General features: G+C 43.6%; 1 protein-coding gene across 1 annotated transcript in view; it reads left to right on the forward strand.

Moving 5' to 3' along the window:
• ATRN (attractin) overlaps positions 1-22188 on the forward strand; it is a 146953-nt gene extending 124765 nt beyond the window's left edge. The window contains exons 27-29 of the mRNA XM_075752831.1: positions 6761-6868; positions 20452-20566; positions 21612-22188. Coding sequence (XP_075608946.1) covers positions 6761-6868; positions 20452-20566; positions 21612-21736 — 348 coding nt within the window. The 3' untranslated portion in view covers positions 21737-22188. The remainder of the gene's footprint in view (positions 1-6760; positions 6869-20451; positions 20567-21611) is intronic.
• The last annotated feature ends 372 nt before the right edge of the window (positions 22189-22560 follow it).

The following is a 22560-nucleotide window of genomic DNA, read 5'->3' on the forward strand; positions in this document are numbered from 1 at the left end:
CGCACAGTGCAGTTCAGTGACTCGTACTATGCAGGGGGTCAGATCGAATAATCGTAACTATTTCTGCTCCCCCTAAATTTAAAATCTATGGATGGGAACCAACTCATAGTGCCTGTAGGCTTTTTCCAAAATACAAATGCTGCGTGCTCTCTGCAATGATCTATGCGGCTTTGGTCACCAACTGAAGAAAATTATAGCAGAAATAAGAGATGCCCTGAAGAGGAAAAACATCCCAAAATATTAATGTTGACAAGAGATTCCAGCTCAGGGGGAAATTGATGGTCCGTTTTTGTCTGAACATGCTCCTGTCACTTCTGTGCCTAATTGAGCTCATCTCTGGTTGAACTTGCAGATGGCCAGTTACAGCTGACCATTTGTAGCTTTAATATGTCCACGTAGGACACCACCATATCAGCTTGGCAACCGCACGCGTACTGTTGGCATCCAGCTGTGCTCTTCTCGCATGGTCTTTAGTGGTGTTGCCGCTAGAGAATTAAGTTGGGTTTAGTACATCCCAAAAAAGAACTGTTGGCCGGTATTTGTGACGATGAAGCTAGACTATCTAGTCTAGCTCTAGGGGAGTGTAGGATCCAAACCCCACAACCGTATGTATATTGAAGCTGTTGTCATTTCAGACTCCTAGGTGTCTCTCTGATGATAGGAATCAGTGCTACAGGTATCTAATTTAGCTATTTGGAAAAATCAAGGAGAGAAGCAGCGTTGTGTAATTATGCTGGAAGAGCTCTAGTCAATCAAAGGTGTGCTCTGCTATTGTGTAATTATCTGGTATTGGTATATATTTTAGTCTGCATGGACTATATACTTCTGGTCTTTTAAAAAGAAATGATACCTTATTCTTCTTATTAAAGGTCAGGTTTTCTGTGCCCTCCTACTGGGCATGATTATGATGAATAACTTACTTATCTTAATCAGCCCTGAATTAAATATCTGCTGTCATTTCAGCATGAGGCAACTTCCCAGCAGCTTTGCTTTCTGGTTTGTTGTAGTTTTGAAGTGTGGAAATGCCTGTTGAGAAGCATTTGAACATTAATTCTCTCCTCCTCTCTCTTTCAACATAGCCTACAAAGTCAGTTACAAAACTAATTAGCTAACATTAATATGTGCACTGCTCTAGGGGCTTAAAAACTTAATTTTCAGTGATGATGGAAGTGTCAGAGAAAATTGTTTGTTTGTTGACTTACATGGTAGTTAACGTAATTGTAGCTAAATGCTTTAAATCACTTATTTCTGAGACAATGTGGCTCATCTTCATGCAATATTTATATCTTGTATGTTTATTTCTTTGCTGATGCCCCTTTTTATTTTGTAGGTAACTCCATTGTCTTCTCCCCTTTCCCCCAAGGTCACCGAGTATCTATTAACATCAAGCAAAGATTCCCACACCAGGATATATAAAAATAGAGAGAGAGAGAGAGAGATATAATGTACAGTGATGCCTGAGCACCCGTCGTTGCTGGCCACGCAGACGTGCAGCTCCATCTGGCTGCTGTTGCCACCGGGAAGGACACCTTCTCCAAAGGCCCTTGGGAACCCCAGGAGGGTGGTGTTCCCTTCTCACGCTGGCTGTCAGCCACCCGTGAGCTGCAGTTGTGGCAGATGTCATTACAGGAGAACTCTGGGACAAGTTCTCCAGACGAGGTTTTCTAAGTTAGTCATGCCTGGAAATAGGTAGTTGATCGTTTATGTGCATACACAAAGAGGTATTTGTGCACAAAGGGGATCAGCCACCTCCTGAATTCAAATGAAGCTCTTACAGCAATTCAGGATGTGCGGGAATCAGCTCAAACCGCCTGTCTACCAGTGCAACCGCTCTACCCGGTATGTTTTTGAAGGACAGGAGTGCTCTTCGTCCTCTGACCTCAACAGAATCGCTGTGACTTTGCTTAGCAAGTCGCCAAGTCAGAGCTAATAAGCCTTGCTGGGAGAATTTTGTTACCCTTTGCTCGGTGGATGCAGCAAGAGCTTTCGGTGTTTGATTAGGTTGTGTAGTTTATCCGTTGTGCAGAGCATGGAGGGAACATGTAAGGGGACTGACACGCTTGAATAACTTTGCAGAACTGATGCTGTTTAAAAGACTGGTCAGGAAGAAGATGACAGCTTTGTTCTGGTTCTGTATCACCCTCTGTTTAGCCCCGGTTGGGAGGGGATGACCAGGGTTTCTGAATCCACGTTGGTGAATAGCATCGTTACGCTCTGCGTGGTAGAGCTGCACACTTCAGCGTGGTACAGGAAAATGCCAAACATTCTATTCTGTCCCAAAATCTCTTTTATTTTTTTTTCTAAATGTCTTAAACAACAAGAGTAGAAATTAGTTTGTTTCCTTATCTTCATCTTTCTTCTCTTTCCATGACACTGGAGCTGCTACTTTCTTTAGACTCGCTGTTGTTTGTGAGGTCTCCTGGTTGTGGCCCATTGGACCAGTTTATCTTTGCAACACAAAGTAGTGGTTCAAAACACACAGCTGATGTCAGAGTCTCCTGCTTTTTAAAGCTGGCTGTGGACCATGGAGAACGCAGCACAGCTGTTGATTTTGCTTCTTAACAGAGCGGAGCTTGATTTTTCCACGGTGGTACAGAAACACGGCAGCAGAGTCCCAGTTCAGCAGGAGGTTGATCGTCGCCTTAGCTTTGGAGCACCAACCCAAATTCATCGCAACCTCGAAGGTTGTAATAGGAATCCTCAAAGGATGACCTTTAATTGTACTTGTAAAGGAAGTAAAGGAACATGTAGCTTGCTCTGTTGAAATATCTTCAGCAAAAGTTCCTCTAAAACCCAAATGTTATGTCCTGAGGATAAAACAGCAAGCTGTTGGTCCAGAAGGATCTGAATTTCAGAATACTTTGAAGGATTAGATCTACAAATTTCCTGGAAAAAAACCCCAATTGCTGCTAAGACTATTGCTCTTTTCTGGCTCTCCTTTTTAAAGTTCACCTCCTTCGGCCTTAGACTGGTGTCGTGGTACCAGACGTTCTTGCCGATACCCTGCCCGAATACGTCCTGTCTGCTGGCGGTATTCTGCTCCCTTTCCCGTGGGTCCTGCTTGTTTTGCTTTTACTCTGCCTTCAGATGAAAGCTCATCCGTGCCTGGTGTTCACTTAGCACACCCATGGTTTTTTCCTCCTTGAGTTTCTACTTTTTTCCTTCTCATCTCTGTTGAAAATTGAGATGAAATACTCAATGTAAAAACTTGAGTTCATTACAAGTTCTAGATAGCTGTTTTGCTTAGCTTTTCTTTAAAGCCATTCTTTATAAGGAGCATATAAAATCCAAAACGTGTGGCTTTCTTCTGGAAAAATCAGCGTCCTTTCATGGCTGAAAATATCCGAGCCCCATCTCGAATGGTACCGTAGCCCTGTGCTCATAAAAGAGACTCTGCAGGGGGCAATTGCTGAGATGGATGGTAGCAGGATGGTTATACGGAGACTGGTGACTGCTTTATTGTCATGAATAAAATGTTCGGGCTTTTCTTGTCAGAAAACACAGCATAGGTTATATTAGTCAATTAACCTGGTAACCTGAATAGCTGTTTTTCTTTTGCGTGAGACCCTGTGCTACTGCATGAAGAGGTTTTCCTGAATTCCTCTGGCGGTTTTTCTCCCATCAGTAACACACTACTCATTTTGGATTATCCATTACTCAACACGTATGAATTTAAAGAATCACTGGGAGGAAACCCTGCATTTCTGCACCTCTAGTGCTGGGTGCTACGAGATGAGCAACCTCGGTGGTCTCCCGTCCTCCTTGCTTTTCTTCTCCTCTGCCGTAGACCGTTGAGTTTGTTTATTGTCAGGTTCCCTTAGCGTCTGGTAGCACCAAAACCTTCGGGCGTTGTTTAAACACTTCCCCATTCTGCGATTGCTTTAACTGGTGATTTTTTTGGAAGCAGTTTTTCTGCTGATGGGGGGGTGGAATATCAATGCAAATGAAAGTTGTGCAGGTTCTCACAGTTTGCGGTTACTAAAGTATTAAAGGCCAGCAGTGTGTTCCAGTACATTTTTTTTTATGTGTTTTTATTGTAAGCCTGTCAAACGTTTTGCCTTTAAAATCCTCTTCAGACATAAGTGATTTAAAATATTCCCAGGTTGTCCTATTAACTGTGTGATCCAGAAACCAAAGATTTGCTTGAAAGAGTATTGAGGTTCATTATTTTAAATCTCAGAAAGCCAATCGTTAGGAATTGAGGGTAAGCCAGGTTCCAGGGTATCTTGATGTTAAGTGCCGCTGATTTCTAATGACATGCTCAACGTCTTGGCTAGGGAAATGCCACAATTTCTCCCTTACAACATAATAAAATCTTTTAATTAAAATTTTGACACACCAAACAAATATCGAAGGATATATATACGTGCACAGGTTAAATGTGCACAGTGCATGCCTTGGGGGAAAGAGTGACATTCTGGTTACAGAACAATTCTTTCTCAAATTTATTCTTAATTTTTTGGGGGGAATTGGTTTTGTAACGTGACTCGTGCTACACCAGAAACTAGTGTTAGGAAAAGGATGGTCTCCCTTAGGCGAGAACATCAGTTCTCCCTTTGGTTGCAGCTTGGACTTTTGGTTTTACCTGGTTTGGCCACTGTTCTGCTGAGAGTCAGCTGGCTTTGGGACAACCCCGAAAGCAATAGTTTCCCTTGGCCAGTTCAGAAAATGAAAGCAGTAACGTTGCTGTCAGCATTGCTTTTCCCATCGCTCGTGTTATAGCACATCTCTGCCTTCACAGCGCTGCTCGGGGTTTTATTTCTTGAAGCTCCTGTTGACTTCAATAGGAGTCATGTTGCCAAATTGCACATTTTCTTTAATAAACTAAACTTCCTTCAAAGAGCTAATAGCTTTTAGTTCGTAAGTCTCTTGGACATCTTCATCAGGACAGCTTGTTCTTTGATTTTATAGCCATTAAACAAAGCGCTTTATGATAGCTGAAGGGGACAATTGCAGGAACAACAACCCAGCAATCTGTTTCACACTTGCTTTAGTCTGCAATCTGCTGGTGTGCTTTAAATATTCGAAAACTCCTCGTGTTCTTTTATCCAAGTGTGAGTTACACACAAGTTTGCTTGCAAATGCTTAGTACAGCTCCGTTTGTGTGATTTCGTTGGGTTTTTTGCTTTGTGACAGTATCTACAATCTGCTCTGAAATGCTTTTTTTTTTTTTTTTTTTTTTTTTTTTTTTTTTTTTTTTTTTTTTTTTTGCTTTCCACAGTTAATCAAAATTTTGCCACTTGCCTTTTATGGCAGTGAAATTTTGGGGTTTGGTTTTTTTTTTATTAGACTGAGATCCGTACAGGCTTATATACCCCACCCAAGCTTAGTTTCGTCCACCTCATCATACCTTCCCGGCACCTTGCCAGAACCCCAAGCTTACAGAGACAGCCTTCCAGTTTTCTACTCCAAAAAACCAAAAAACCAAATCTGGCTTGGCAAAGAAAACACCGTAGAAGTTCATTTAGGAGATCAAGAAAATGACGATGTAATTAGTTTGGTCCAAACGAGTTGCTGGGTAGCAGCATCTTCCTTCCGCCTGTGCGCCATGTCCCCTTCTGCTCTGCTGGATGTGGGTTATTTGGGGCACGATGCGTTTTGTGGTGGTTTTAGCACTTTTTGAGTGCTGTAAACGATCACTTAGGGCTGGGAGGGTCAAATTGCCCAGAGTTAATGTGGAAATGCAGGTGGCGATGGTGAGAAAATATAGAGGGCATTTGGCGGTGCCTCAATCGAGCTTTAAAAATAGAGTATAACTAGTATTGCTGCAGCTGAGTAGTAACACCAAATGTGTAAAGCTGCGTACAACAAGTGGATTAGGCAGTCGCTGCATTTCGGGGTAAGACTGCTGGTTTTTTACACACTCTACAAAGTGTATGCCTCTTTCCTTATTAAATAGGGGCACCGAGTCACATCGGCCCCGTTGCTTCTGGGAATTAGGGTTATGGCTTCTGCATCCGCTTATTGGTAGTGTAGCTTGCTGTTAATATTAGAGATTAGCTGCTGAAGTCAAAAAGAAGCGTGTCCACAGCTCAGCTAAAATTGAAATGCTGTTTCCAGCCCAACCCTTTAGGAAGTGAGGAGGTTTTTGTGTGTTAAAAAAAGGGAGCTGCATCATAATGCTTAAAAGTGCTTAAAAGTAGAATAAAAAGATGTCTTGTGTCATCAAGGCTTGCAGAGATTTACCCAGGAAAATGTTTTCTATTTTAATAAAACATATTGCAACAAGGACACACTTGCCATTTGATATATTTACTGCGTTCAGAAAGGAAACAAACAGTAAAGATGATGATTATTCAATAGACGCCTGACAGCATTTTGCTAGTGCTGTTATAAAAAATAGCAAATTCTTTCTTACGGTAGTTACGTACTGCTGCTAGTTTCATTTTAAAATGGTTCCCACAAATCCTGGGGAGTCCTGTCATGCCCCAGACAGGTGATGACAAACTGCTGGGGTATCGCAGCTTAAAAGGTAAATAACTGCTTTACAGAGACTTAAGCAGATGCGTTTTCCCCTCACAAACGAGTCGGGCTAAGACCGTGCGTGTAGCTTTACTCGCAGTAACCTGTTAAGTTGTAGTAATGTGAATATTTACAATTATCTGTCTGTACCGTTAAGCCCATTAAAATACCAGGAGGTTATTTTTCCATATTCACTGATATCCCTTCGTATTGGGTAAAATCTCTCTGATACATGGGGTTTTTTTCATCTTTGTGTTGGAACAATATGATAATAATATTTTTCTGTTTATTAAATTAGCAACTACTCCGTGAGATGCAACAGATGGCAAGTCGCCCCTTCGCCTCCATCAACGTTGCCTTAGAAACAGATGAAGAGCCGCCAGATCTCATTGGGGGAAGCATAAAGGTGAGAGTGGGTGCTTTAGGATGGTCCTCACCAGAATTAATCATGGATGCTTGTTTTAAACTGTGCTTAACGCAATTATCCCAAATCTTCTATTTGTTATGTACCTGCAAGAAAACATAAGTCCAACAGGGCCAACAGATATCGTTTGCGTTTGCTTTTATCCCTTCAGGTATCCATTTACAACTTTTGGGCTGGTTTAGATAAAAGTTATGCTGTGTGTAGGGTATGAGATTTTGTGTTTGCCTTGTTAGTTTTTATGCCGTGTAATAGAGGAGAATGCGGCTTTACACAGGAGAACATTTGGCTAGAAATAGCTATAGGTGCTACATATAGAAACCGTTTTTTCTGTGGTATCTCCAAGAAAACAGGAATATAATCATGTCTGTGTACTGTAACAGTGTTAACGTATTTCTGATTAGAAATATATGTTCAAATACATCTTGTGATGCGCAAATAGGAGCGGGGAGAAATCATTGTCTTACACCAGGCTGGCATGTTCTTAGACACAGCATGTTGTATTTTTAGGAAAAGCATATTTAAAAGGAGACTAATGAATTAAAAGATCTTTTTAATGTGATGCTTTGACTAGCAGACTTGTATACAAAATGAAAAAAACTCAGACCCTGAGAACACTGATTATTTTTGTTTCCTGTCTAAGGTAGCTGGTTTGTTTTATTTAGACTTCAGGTTTTTGGAAGTCTTCCTCATTAGTCCAGGCACAGAGTTTCTCCCCACCTGTTGCTGTGACAAGAGAGCAGGTTATGCTTTGCTATAAAAAATGTGTGTATTTTTGTTATTGTAAAGCACGTGAAAACAATCTGACCCAAGAACTTCTGTTTGGTGAGTAATATTATTTAAGTCTTGGCGTTAGTATCGGAAAATGCCACAATTGTATAGCCCTTGCTCTTCCTTATTTATCTGTGAATATAGTCTTTCATGGCAGGTTGTAACACTTTTTTTTTTTTCCCCCACCTGATTGGTATCCTACAGCATCATCTGGGTGGGCACTGCATAGAAGAAACTTCTCAATATATTGTCTTAGTTTTGTTCTGGTTATTTACTGTGTTCTCCATCCAAACCTTTAGACCCAAGCTTGAGTGTTTCCTGTGATTGCCCCACGTTGGAGTGCTTCATGAATTAATTGTTACCTTCCTCTGAAGTCAGGGATTATTGTCCCTGTTTTGCAGAGATGAACCTGGGAGCGTAGTGAAAATAAAGTAAAATTTGCAAAGGCACTCAGTAATTTGGGTAATTGAGTAAGCTTAGCTGACCTGTCTCTAGGACCTCTCCTTGGAGGCTCTGACTGGTTCTAATCCCGGTTGACTTTCGTTTGACTCCAGATTGTTCAGTTTTTCTGAGTTTTTATAATTTCTGTACTTGTGTTAGGAGGATGGTAGGCACTGGGAGTCATTAGCCGCTAATCGCTCACCAGTGCTTTGAAATACATGCTCGTAAAAGTGGATTGTCACTCAACAAATTAGCATGAACCTTTTTTTTTAAATTGCTACATCGAAGAAGCCGTGGGATGCGTATGGACGTTCCCATCGGGCTGGAGGTGGATTTGTGAGGCTGTAGCCTGACTGCTGATGGTTTTGGGTTGCGGTCTGTCCGTCTGGGGGCACTTCCCTTCCTCTCTGTCCATTTTCTGGAAATAAGTTGACTAAAAGCACCTCTCCTGTACGATCGGGCCAGAACAAAGCTGTCCCAAACTTTTTGATCTCTCTGACAAGTTTATCTATCCTCCAGAACTACAGAGAAGATAGTAAACTTTGGATCTCTTATGTTCTGATTAGTGTGTTATTTCTCCTCTTGTTCAGCTGGCAGTGCTTTTTCCTTTTTCGTTCGGGCTTTGTTGTTCGCTTTCTCCTCCGTACCTCTCTGCTTTTTGTTTTCTTCTCAGTTTCTTCTTTGATTATAGGAATGTTGAACTCTTCTCTTTTGAAGTGCTTCCATAGACAGCACCGCGGACAGGATTTCATCTCTCACTTGAAGCTAAGCTTCCTTGCTTTCCCATGTCTGCCGTCATCTTCCGTATCTCACTTGTCTGACCTCCTTGGGTTACTCCAGAACGGATGGAGAAGCGTAAGAAATAAGACTGTGGACAGATGTCCTTTTTCAGACCCAGAAATTGTTACCAACTGCTAATTGCCATCAGTGCTGATAACTCATACAAATGTTTCTAAATCCACTTCAGGCATAAATGAGATGGTTTGATTCAGGCAAATAGCACAAACCTTGTCCAGTGGCCTGAAGCCAAGTAGAGAACATGGACGTGAACTGTTGTGCCAGCGAGTAACTTCATCTGCTGGAAGATCTGGGTGCAGAACGAGGATGCTTTCCCATGACAAGGAGAGTTGCTAAATTTTGGAGGGGTTTTTTTATATATATATATATATATATATATTTTATCATGTTGGAGAATTTGGATAGAGGATAAAAGTATGTATAAAAGTCTGGAGTGTTTCAGCAAAGTGGAAATTGCATGGAGAGGAGAGGAGGCTCAGGAAGCTTGTGGGTTGTGAGCAACTTGGGGAATGACGCTTCTGAGATGGTCTGGCTGTTGGATGCTGCGTATAAATGAATTTAAATAGAAGTGAAAAAGCAGTCTCAATATCTATGAGGTCAACTTCAGTTTTTCTCCTTATTCCTTTTGCACCTGCATGGGAGAAAAGCTCTTAGCAGGAGGGAGCTGCAGGAAGGTGGGCTGGGATGATACAGAAGTGTGGAATTGCATTTTTCTTTATGTTTTGTCTGTTCTTTAGTTATTAGCCGAGAAAAGAGTGAAGAGAAATGTTGCTACGTTGGTGGACTGTAAGCTGTTCTCCAGTCGGTGTGCTTTTCGCTGTGTCAAAATTTGAAAGCCTCCGTTTTAATGCAAGAAATCCAGGCTTGTGTTATCATAAATGCATTGATGTTTTTCTTTCCCCACGTGAATCAAAACCTTTGGTTAATAACGAGCTTATTTGTGGGTTACAAAGGAGAAGTAGAAAATGGGACGTCTTGTCTGCAAGCGATTAATTTCCTTTTCCATTGTGCATAGCCAATTGGCAGCCAGTGTCAAGCTAGTTCCATCCTAAGCTAATGTTTTCCAGCTGGACAGTATTAGAACCGTGTTTTCAATTAGTATTTTTCCTGGGGTACTTAGAAGTAATAGAAAGTGTTTTACCTGCAGGGAAACTATTCATATTACAGTCTGCAGCTAGGCAACATGTAACTAGCTGCTTTGGTTTATTTCCCACTCAACAAATACCCAGTGGATCACAAATCTACCACTAAATTTGCTTAGTTATTACAAAATCCATTGGCTTTTCTCCGCATCTTTTTGTGCATTCAGAGGTGCTGCGTATCGCAATTTTTTTCCTAAGAATATTTAACATCCCCGGGTATCTGGGACTCATCCAAGTGCCTGAACCGGTATTACTGTAACTCAGGCTTTTTTAGATCTTGGTATCTAATTAATCTAAGTCTTGTAGTCCTATGCAGTGATTTTTTAAGAAGAAAATTTCTGAAAGAATATGGAAAGTTTATAATTTTGCCATTGATTTCCAGGTATCCTGAAGTTGCTAAAAGCGTGAAGTTAGAGCTTGTAGATTCTTGGTAAAAAACACATAGCATAGCAAGGGAACGCTTAGCTTGAGCAAAACACCTACAGGATCAACGAGAAAATTGTTGCATTAGAAAAATTTATCCTTAAGTCAGAAAAAAATTGCCTTGGAAGTTTTTAAAGGATTTGAAAAACTCTTCTGTACCGGAGCATTTGCCTAGGAGAGCTGGTCTGTAGAACAGCCTTTGCTGTGCTGTGTTTAGGGAGCCAACGTGCGAAGCCCGTGCTAAGAGGTGATTATTTTTGCATCCATGATCGACAGGCTGTCCACATCTCCAGTTGGCTAAATGGAGTGAGAGAAGTATTTGGTGAGCAAAATCCTTGTGAAGTTCATTTAGCATGTTCTGTACCTTCATGCCGACATGCATTTAATTCTGCTGCGTTAAGCTTCTGAGGGCAAAATAGCTTCACTGCAAATCCTTAATCAGACATCAGCTCACCGAGCTGGCTGATTCCTTAAAAATAGCAGAAAAATTGGTGGAAAATAGCATCTCGCTCTAGTAATTAGTTTGCTTTGTTATGGAAGAAAGTGCTGTTGAGTGGTTTAAAGACTGCCAGAAGGTCCCATCTGTTCAAGAAGTACAGAGATGAAGTGGTGGGCTGATTTAGGAGTGGGCAAGGGATACCACAGATTTATATTTTCGGTCTATTTGTATTTTGCATCTCAGTGGTGCCCTTGTGAAAATCCTTCTCCGTTGCAATTGAAGTTGCAGCAGTCAGTAATGAGCAGGGAAGTGACAAGTTAGAAGTCCTGTGCCACAGGGCGATGGGTTTGGGGAAGCTGCTTGGGTACCGCTGTGGTGAGGACTGATTTGAAATGAAGCGTCATCCAACTCCAGCACCTCTACAGGGTAACTTCATCTAATTTTTATGTGTAGCTCTGAGCCCTGCTATGTTGGGCTGTTTCGTGCAACGAGAGAAGTTCGGTGAAGAACAGCTAAGGGCCAAGGAACGGATGATTTTTAGGGCTGTTACCCTGTTCTGGTTGTCACTCTTGGTGACTCATTTCCCCTTTAGCTCAAATGTTATTGACCCACCGTCAGTCCATCGGATTTGCTGAGGGACCAGCCTCTGTGACCCTCTCCCAACCCACTGCGCTTAAAAGGAGGGGGGTGAATGTAAGCACGGTGAGCACGAAGTCTCCCACTTCGCCGGGCCACCGAACTGAGATCGGGGGTCCTCGTGCAAGCGGGCAGATTTGGAAGGATGGCAGGCTTGAGCTGTGATATATAGAAGTAGTCTTAAGTAGACATGAGCAGGCTGTGGAGATGCGCTGGAGGGGGACAGAGCAGGTTAGGGTTTTTCGGAGGTGCTATAAATAAGCTGAGAGTCATTTATTATCCGCAAAAGGATAATGGTTGGAGGAAGGGGATGAAATTGAGGGGGGGGGGGGGGGGAACACAAAACCGAATAATCTTAATCTGATGTGGCATTTGCTGGAGATGGTTCGCGCGCAGCCTTCGAGGCCAGAAAGGCTGGTTTTATTTCGCCTGACCTGTCTAAGCAGGCTGCTCGGGCTTGTTAGCTTGCCTTTTGAAATGCAATTTAATTTCTAAATTATTCTTTCTGGGGTTTCTAGCATTTGCTGGTTCTAGGAGCTTTTCCCTGCTTTAACGCTAAGGCGTTCAAAGCATGTCAGGGTGTAGCCGTCTCTTTGTCTTTAGCAAAAGCACTTCCACTCGTTACACTCGGTCCGCGTCTGCGAGCGGATGGCAGGAGCCCTCCCGTCGCATCGGGGTGACGAGGGACGTACAACAAGAAGTGACCTCCCAGCTTGTACTTTATATTTGGTGTTAATTCTGCTTGTGCTGGCCCACTTTCTAATTCATGGAAAAGCGTACGATCCCCTTTGAAGGAGTGCCGTGCTAGATGGAGTTGCCAGTGGTAAGAAAGGAGCGTTATCTGGGCAGCCGAGGTGTGTAAAACGGATTAGCCGCGCTAGAATTGCATAAAGTCTGGCTGCAATCCGTACTGCGAAAGCAACAACAAAAATACCTGATAAAACCTTCACCTAATGAATTATTTCCAGTTAACGAGCGCCGGGTATCTTGTTTTGATTTCTGTTGCAAAATTAGGGACTTGGGGGAAAAACTTTTGCCACTTCCATAATATATTATATGGAATATAAATATTTGGGAGGGAGCTATCATGAGATCAACAGAGACATCTGTTAAGCCTGCCTTCTATTTAGGGAATATTTGGTTGATAATTGAGATTGAACTAGTTTTAGAGTTGAAGACTAAATTTTTCAGCAGAGTGGACCCTGATTTTAGCTGATAAGGAGGAATTTGCTGGAGGGAGAGGAAGGAGGACGAAGCTTCCCACAGGAGAGGAGGTTTTTTTAAGCTCTTTTTTCCCTCTGGTCCAAACGAGTGTCTCTTCTGATTGAAGTACTAATAACACCAGCAGCTTCTCAAAAACATTATCGGGGAGCTATTTGCATTCCTTTATGCCGAGTAGTTGTTTCGTGTGTCTTGTGTTTGCAGTCTTCATCCAACTGTCCTATTTCGCTGGGTTTTTACTTGCACTTTCTCATGTGCGAAAACCAGCCAAGTGGTCAAAAGCAACCAGAAAAATCCTGCCTCTTCACCCGTCTAAAATCAAAATAAATATCCCCTGTTGGCCGTATATATTTTGCCCAGATTTGATACCCACGGCCTCGTCCATCCCATCCCCTCCCCGGGGCATCAGCAGGGAATTGAAAAAGAAAGGCGAGCGTTGGCTTACGTGAGTGGCGACGCTCAAAGCTGTGACACGAGATTTTGTCATTTCAGGGTGACTGCTTCTGAAATACAGACTTGCCTAGCGAAATCCCTTCCTTCACCGAGAGCTTGTGTCTGTGGTTTGCTGGATTGACACTGTGCACTTTAAAATAGAAAGCAGTCGTTAAACGCGATGGGAGCAAACTCGGTGCCCCGTGAGGCTGGTTTGCCTTTATGCTCCTGGTTACTGGTAGCTCGGGGTGCTCGGATCCGTGTTTTCAATTTCAGACTGTTAGCATTCATCTAACGGCTTGAACGTGGTTTTTTATTTAGTTCCTCACATGCAGGCAGCGAGCGTTGGGGCCGAGTCGTGAGCAATTCATTCCCCAGCCCCTGTGTCACTTCCAAGGTAGATATCAGGGACAAGGTAAATGTAAATTTTTAATCTAGACTCATTTACTGCAAATTATTGCTGGAAGTTCATTCATCTCTATCTCGGAGGACATACATATTACCCTGAGAATATGATTTTTAAAACTTAATACTCTATTTTTTATAGAAAATTGCTTGTAACTTATTTTAACAAATGTTCAGTCAGCTTTTAATGGCACAATTTAAAAACTTGCAAATGGAATTTGACCCTTTTTCTAGAGTGAAATCATCTGAAGAAGTGGAATCAAATAATAAAGTTGAACTGTTTCAATAATGTTCCTCTTCTCTTCACCCCACCATAAGATTTTCCCTTTATTTTAATTTCCTTACTGGAAATTGAAAACCATGTAAGAGTTATTTGATCAAACCACAGAAATATGTTTTCTTGTTAAGGAAAAAAAATTATCTACCATATTTTTTTTATACATTTTGAAAAGCAATATTCTGGTAGTGTATTACAGAACCTAAATAAAATTGACGCTGTGTTTTTTAAATTGCACAGAATATTTATTGTTCTAGCCATTAGCTTTATGTGACACATTATTAACCTTTAGAATTTGTCGATATAAGCGGCATAAATAGAAATAATGAGATGAAGTAAAAAAAGGAATGTTTAGGTTGAACATCACGCCATGTAGCTTGATTGTGGAAAGCATTTGGCTGTGAAATTGTCTCCCAAGGGAACTGGTGGTGCATTCCACACCTGGGTCACCTAGAAATAGCCCAAAGTCCTGGAAAATGCCCTGTTTGTGTAGAAAATGCTGCTGGAGAAGGTGGTTTAATTAGATGACCTAATAGGTCTGTTACTGCTTTTAACTTCTGTAATTGTTTAAGCTTTACACATATTAAGTACATATCGAAACTCATAAACAACTGAAATTGTGTGGCGTTTTAGTGCTGGTCTTGGCCAGTAAAGTCATCTACGGAAAATAGCCGAGAACAAATTTCACTGCCTCCAGGAACAATGGGGTTTGTGCCACTGCTTAGTAAAATACCATTAACTTTATATTTTCATCCAAAAAAAAGGGCCGTCACTGTTTCCAAGCACTGCCTAACACAAAACGCCTGATAGCTCTCCGCGGTTAAAAACGAGATGCTGCAGCGTGCCTTCCTGACGGTGCGCATTGCCCAGGAAAGCGTGTTTAAAGCTGTGCACCAGGCTGAGAGGTCTGTGCTGGTTCCTTGGTCTTTGTTTGACATTTGCACTATCCTGATTCCTAGTTGTTGGGGTGTGTTTTGTGGGGGTTTTTTTCCCCTTCCGTATCCGTTCGTCGCAGATTTGCTGGTACGGAGGAACAGTCAAAATCCATTGCAGGAGAGAGGTTCAGGCTATCAGCTGCACAAAATTGTCACTCACAATATTTCTTTGAGGACAAGAAGGGGCTTTAGGGAAGGGTGCCTGATGGGTGGACCAGCTGCAGTTGTCCCCATAGCACAGATGCATCCCACGGGGCAGCACAGCATCCCCTTCGCTGACCTCCATCCTGGTTGCAACCAGAAGGGAACCGGTCTTCTGGCCGCACGTTTCTTACTGCCGCCGTGCGTGTTGGCCCTGTGCTTTGTGAGTCAAGGGCACGGCTCCTGTCTGATGGGCTCTTGGATTTGGCTTGTACTTGTATGGATTGACCTACCACCAAGGGTGAGATCCTCTTTTCCCATTAACTGGGGTCTTTGGCCACCCGCTCCGGCAGCTGGGCTCTGCTCTCCCCTCTGTGCCCCCCTCCCAGTGTGGGACTCTGCTGTTCAGGCACCGCGCGAAGCAGTCATCGTGTGCCCAGTGTCTGAGGGATGCACCTTATTTGCATAGATTTGAATAATGTCTACTTTATTGTGCCATTAAGCCTTCAATAAAAAGGAATTGCTTCTGTAATTCAACAATGGGTTTATCAAAACACTCTAAATGAAACTCTCTGGCAGAGGCTGGTTTTAACCATCTGATGAAAGGTGTTACAAAGTTTGGAGATCAACTATTTTATTTTTTTTTTTTGAAGTGGGCCATTAAAAGCCACCTGTCAGACTGAAGCACAAGCATTTATAATGACCTGATCTCTGGTTCCCAAGTCCACTCCGAACCTTCTTGCAGAAAAGCAGCTTGGATCTGCAACAAGAGCGTTCGGAAACCACACAAGAGGCAGGCGTGCTGCAGAAGTGGAGAAGGACAGGAGATGTGAGCTCTTCTTAGGTCTCCCCATGAAAATTCAACTAGATGAAGCCAGCCAGCTTCTCCTAAACTCCTTTGCGCCATGGTAGCGCCTACATAGGTCATGTCGAAACACTAGCGGGCTCACGGCAAGGCTGGCTGCGGGTGAGATCCGCAATCGAGATAGCCGTTAAGTTGCTGGTTGATTTACCCATGTCTTTTCCTCCACATCTGCGGAATACGGTCCCCGGGCTCCACCGCCGGGTCGCTCTGTATCTCGCAGAGGGCACGGTATGCCCTTCACTCCCGGCTGACCTCTTGCTTGCATCAAATTCATCATTCCCGTCACTCGGCATGTGAGTCATTTCATCAGGCTGCGCTTTGTCTCTTGGCCTGGCGAGCACACGCTTGGAGATGAGATGCGGTATGAGTCACAGTTTAAAAAGCAGGTGCCTGAACTGGTGCTGTCAAAAATAAATGTGCAGGACTTGATTCTTTATGCTGTTTTTTGCTGTTATTAACTGCAGCTTGTCTCAGGAAAACGGCTAGTTCTGATGGACAATAGACCCATTTTTTCCCCTTTTAGATTTAAGATCAAGATTAGCTGCAACAAGATGATCTTGTGCTTAATTCCTTCCAAATTGGCTTGCAACTGCCTGACAGATTTGGGAGGCATCGTTACAGAAAGCATACTTCCTTGCTTTGCGCGGTTAATGGAAACAAAGTTCCCCGTGCCGTGAAATGTTAACAATTGTTAGTAATGCTCAGCTTTTCTGAGCAGGTTGACGAGGGAAGGAAGGAGGCTCAGAGGTATGTCCTCTGCCCTCAACTGTCCATGGTACATCACATACATTAAAAATTCACTGCAGCATGACGGTCAGACTCATCCCCATAGAATAACACTGAATTTTAGGTGTTGGTGTGGCGGGGGTCTGCTGTCACTTGCTGGGGGACAGCACTGGCTGCCTGTTTGGGCCACCAGTGACACCTGCGTAGGAGCTCCTCGTGGTTCAGAGTGGAATCAGGAGAGCAGAAAGGAGGAAAACATGTGACCTTGAGGAACGAAATAAAAATAAAAACGCCATGGAACGGCAAAGATCATGCCCGCAGGGACTCGTAATGAGAGTTTCTGCTGCACACTCAGGGTTCATTAGTTGGAAAGGGCAGAGGAGGAGAAAGGGTCCTGCTTGGGGCTGAGAGAAGAGCTAAATTACCCTCAAAGTCCCTTCAGCTCTGTGACTGAGAGATGTATAATGTATAACTTCTATTCCTTACCATTTTATGATGTGCAGGAGAATCAGGGTGCGTTTGATACCATTACAGAGGCCCTTGTCAAAGCCTAAAACGTTTCTCAGGTCACCCAGGGTCCACAGCAGCAGACAGGATGCAGAGGGGAGCTGTTGGGAGAGCTGGAGAAGGGAGCGTTTGTGTTCAGAGAAGAAATTCAGAGCGTTGTTCGTTCAGATGAGCCAAACGAAAGCCAAGATGTGCAGTAGGCTAAAGCCCAGGGAGAGGGTTAAGGCGCAGAACAACATCAGATGGATGAATAAATTTAGGTGGGAAGGAATTGAGGTTAGAAGAAAGTTTCTGGTGTCAGAGATCCAGGAGCTAGGAGCCTCTGGTAAGGTCTCACAGAGTTGATGGCACAAGCTGAAAGTGTAACAACTTTTAAAGCAGAGCATTGCACTTTTATGTGCATCAGCGAAGAGCTGGATTCGGTGACCGTGAGAAGCATTTTCCAGCCTCCCGTTTCTGTGTGTTGGTTGGAGTATGACGAGCATGCTGCTGAGCATCCCCGTGACATTACAAAGCATATCAGAGTTGGACGGAACAATTTATGTTGGGGAAGGAACAGAGTTGCAGATTTTTTTTTATTAGAATCATAGAATCATGGCATGGTTTGGGTTGGAAGGGACCTTTAAAGGCCATCTAGTCCAACGCCCCTGCAGTGAGCCGGGATATCTTCAACTAGACCAGGCTGCTCAGAGCCCCGTCCAACCTGACCTTGAATGTTTCCAGGGATGGGGCATCTACCACCTCTCTGGGCAACCTGTGCCAGTGTTTCACCACCCTCTTCGTAAAAAATTACTCTTTATATCTAGTCTGAATATCTTTTAGTTTAAAACCATTGTTCCTTGTCCTGTTGCTACAGGCCCTATTCAAAAGTCTATGCCCATCTTCCCTGTAGGACCCTGTAGGGACTGGAAGGGGCTCTAAGGTCTCCCCGCAGCCTTCTCTTCTCCAGGCTGAACCACCCCAACTCTCTCAGCCTGTCTCCATAGCAGAGGTGCTCCAGCCCTCGGATCACCTTCGTGGCCGTTAGTGCAGTAGGAGTTAAAAGCAAATACATTACAAAGGTATTAGATAATCTCTTCTTGGCTTGTTCAGTTGCTCCTTCATCCTTCTCTTCCTCCCGCTACTTCTCTGCTTGGTCTTTGCTGCTCATCTCAACGCTGAGGATGAGCGTGAGCGCTCGCTGTAACACCCAAGCGCCATTCTCCAACCTCTGGGATTCAGCAGGACTGTTTTATTAACAGTGGAATAAGTAAGGTACTTGGCTCTCTCCAAAAGAAAATAAACTTTGTGCTCGGTGCATGCTCCCACTCGTACGCCAGAAGTCCGTGGGCTGTATTTCTGCAGTTGCCGTCTCTGTGCTCTCTCCATTACCTCTGGTAATTGAGTCGCCTGTGGGATATAGCACCAGGGTATGCTTGGTTGCTTTGTGGGAAAAGCATTAGTTGGAGTTTGATCCCTTTGGTGGGGGTGGGGAGAAGATGAAGAAATCTGCAGTCATAAACCAGGCAGACGGCAGCCTACGTCGTTAGAGCCTGTAGAATACGTATTTATCTACCTTGCACAGACTAAGAAATTGTTGTTGCAATCATTACAGTAAATATGAGATATGAAAACAGTTTTAAGTTTCATTTTGCTTGCCGTCATCTCTTTTTTTTTTCTTTTTTTATTGAGCAGCAGTAATTTAATAGCATTGTTTGACTCCTGTTTGGTTTTTCCAGCGTCTTGCGTTGTGTTGAGTTCCTGTTGAACACTTAAGTACAGTAGTACAATTTTATGCCTAATAGAAAAAGCAATAATTATTTCATTAGTACCAGGGCAGAATTTTTCCACTAAACAAGAAATCAGAAAGCACTGAGCGTATCAGGTAAAAATAGTGTTTCTCAGCTCTTTTTGCTTACGTGGAACAACAGAACGCACTCTCTTGTACCTGCACTCACAGGCGTAGACTTTTGTCCTCATCTTACTCTTGTGCCATACCACAATAACGCAGATCGCATGGGATTGTGTGTGGGATCAGGGCCCGGCTCAGGTAAAAACCTATTTTAGTTTCTGGACTGTGCTGTTGCATTTTGTCTTTCGGACGACAAATTGTAATTAGCTGTCGATCATTCAAATACAATCTTTACAGGAGTAGAGCGGGAGGGTGATGTTCAAAGCCACTGAGGGTCAGCAAAGGATCCAGTCCCCTGCTCCTCTAGGGTGGGAGAAATCTGGCTGCCCATTATATCTTCATCGCTATCAGTTCACGTTTTATCTGAAAACTTTATTTCACGTCCGTGTTTGCAACATAAGTGTGAAATATTTGTATTCAGTAAAGCATGTTAAGAGTAGCCTGTCTTAGGATACTACAGGTCACTGAAATGAGATCTAGAGCCAAGGTGACAAACGTGTCCTCTGCTCTACCGAATTTTCTGCTTTTCAGTTTAAAAAAGGACAGTGCAATCCAATGGCGAAAGCTGGAGAGGGACTGGTGACAAGGGCAGGGACTGACAGGCCAAGGGGAATGGCCTGAAGCTGCAGGAGGGGAGATGGAGATGGGATGGGAGGCAGAAATCCTTCCCTGTGAGGGTGCTGAGGCCCTGGCCCAGGTTGCCCAGAGAAGCTGTGGCTGCCCCTGGCTCCCTGGCAGTGGTCAAGGCCAGGTTGGATGGGGCTTTGGGCAACCTGGGCTAGTGGAGGGTGTCCCTGCCCATGGCAGGGGGTGGCACTGGATGGGCTGTGAGGTCCCTGCCCACCCAAACCAGTCTGGGATTCTGTGAATAGACTTTCTAAAGCCCTTTCAGCTCCCCGAGCAACCAGCCACCTAAGAACATAGTCCAGAGCGGTCTAGAAAACCACTGGAAAACAAACACGACCCCTTGGGAAAGAACAGAAATAAAAGACAAAATTGGGGGAATGCAGCTGAAAGCCAACAACAGTGAAATAGAGCACGGTTTGGGGGTAAATGTTCTTTACCGTGTTCGTGCGTACAGTGCCGTGAAGGTGTTACGTGGAGTTAAACTCTGGAAATAGAAGTTGAAGCACGAAATGGCAGTGGTCAGACGTGCCAGTATCCGTGATATGCTGCTGATGGGTTCGAAGGAAAAAAACCCTCAATCTGGTTGTTTAACGTAAGCTGCTCCTGTGTTATTGAACTTAGGGAGAAATACAAGCCGTGTGCTCTGCTTGACTTTTTAATAGCTAGGTTTTTATTAAGCAAACGTGGTTTTTTGCGATGACTAGGGTTTTGATTGTTACTATCGTTGGTTTTAGCTTTGCTGGCTACGTGCTGGAAATTTGCCAAGCGCAGAAACACGGTTCATGCCCTGAAGCTTGTACGATCTGGAAAAAAAGACGACGCTGGGGAAAGAGGGAGGGTGTAACACACTGTATAACATTTGTTTTCTCCTCTTCCTTCTCCTCGCTGCAGACTGTACCAAAGCCAATAGCCCTGGAGCCCTGCTTTGGGAACAAAGCGGCCGTTCTCTCTGTATTCGTGAGGTTGCCTCGAGGACTTGGGGGTATACCACCACCAGGACAGTCAGGTGAGGAATATCGTTGTCTCTGCTGGTTTGGTTTGAGCTCCGCGCTCCTTCCCCAACCTTACAGAGTCACCTTACGGTTTCAGCCTTGAGCCCGTAGTAATTGCTGTATCCACACCGCAGCCGAGGATGCGCTGGGGTTATTTTAAGCTAGCTAGCTTGGGCCCTGCTGGCTTCCGACCTGAGGGTCGATGCAATTTCTTGGGTCAGGTAATGGATGAACATTGGATATTTGCGCTACGCTTTCATTTATGGCTGGGGAAAACAGGGCATCTGGTATAGACGGGTTTGCAGTAGTTACTTATGAAAGCAACTTGTCTCGCAGCCTATTCCCCGTCATTCCCAGCTCCATTTGTAGAGATATCAAGTCCTTTCAGAGCATCCATGCTTTCCTCTTCGCAGCTCTGGACAGAGTTTTCTCCATCCAGCTTAAATTTTCCTTGTTCTCAGCCCTTTCTCACCTACACCTGCTTGCAGGGCACTGAGACATCATCTCCTGGGCAGATTGTGATTTAACTGGGGTTTCTCCAGTGCCCAGGGAGCACGGTGAAGGAGAGGATCGTAAAGGAGTATTAGCTGGGTTTGGGACGGGATGGTTGGGTTGTGTGAGCTGTGTTGAGCTAAATCCCAGATGGCCAACGGTGGTTTGTCTGTGGATCTGCCAAGAGGAGGTTGCAGAGATGACGGATGTCCGGGAAGGGCAGTGAAACCTCCGTGCACATGTGCTTTCAGGTTTTATTCTAGCACATCTACTGGTGCAGAGAAAGACACCCCTCTAATATTATGGGTTTCACATCCGTTATCCATTCTTATTTTTCTGCTGCAGTTGCTTTCAATAAAACATGCAGTATTTAAAAGCTTATTTCAGAAGAGCCGCTAGAGCTGAATCTCTTAAGCCAAAATGCTTTTCTAGTTTGCTTTTTTTAAGAAGAACTCAAAAAAAAAAATGATACGCATTTTGTGGCTTGGAGGGTTTTTCTCAGCTGCGGCGGAAGGATTCATTTCTGTGACTATTTTGTTCCGTGACTATTTTGTTCTGTTGCCTCAGGTCTTGCAGTGGCCAGCGCGCTGGTGGACATTTCGCAACAGATGCCAATTGCCTACAAAGAGAAATCGGGTGCAATCCGAAATCGGAAACAGCAGCCCCCTGCACAGCCAGGAACCTGTATTTGATGCATGGACATCAGAAACTGTATAGGGTTTTAAACAAAACGGAAAAGTAATACCTAGAAGGAGGAGAAAGATTGCCGAGTTGTGTCACAAGAGACTAGAAGCGCTCAGAAAAACACAACTTCCTTGAACCCAAGTTTTTCTCTCATCTACGTGATAGTTGGCTTTGTTTGACAACTGCTCCACTTAAGTTTTACTGACACGTGGCTTCAGATTGCTCCTTTGTTTTCTTCGAGTTTAAAGTTAAAATAATTTTATTGCAGGTCCAGTAACATCCGATCGCCGCCATTCATGGTCAGTGTAAATAGAACAGTAGTCCAATATGAATGACACTCAGGTTTATACATGGAAAGTGCTTTGTAGTTCATGTATTTATCAAACTGTACAAAAAGAAAAAGATGCAGTGTTTACAGGTGTCAGCTCTCAACACATAAACACTACTATTAATCTTCAAAGCATCTTCATCCTTTGTTTTCATTTAATATTGTATGTTTATTCCCTCATTATTTAAGTGGAACTCTCTTACAGATACAGCATTTTTGTAGTCATCCTGGTCCAGAACATCAGGAACGCAAAAGCTGGGATGGTTTAAAGGTTGATGTCGCGTGTTGCTCAGCCCACGTGCAATACCTGCAGAGGTTGAATGTCGCTTTTGAAGGACTCAGTGTTTACATAGTCTTAACCTGCTCGGAGTACACCACACACAAGTGCCTAGACTTGAACAGATCTAGGGAGTGAGGAGACTTTCTTTTTAACATCATTATATTCCTTTTAAATATATACACACGCACACATATATAGTCACCCAAGGCAATCTGTGTTCTTTG

Source organism: Balearica regulorum, chromosome 4 (genome assembly GCF_011004875.1).
Source record: "Balearica regulorum gibbericeps isolate bBalReg1 chromosome 4, bBalReg1.pri, whole genome shotgun sequence".
In the NCBI taxonomy this organism is placed as follows: domain Eukaryota; kingdom Metazoa; phylum Chordata; class Aves; order Gruiformes; family Gruidae; genus Balearica; species Balearica regulorum.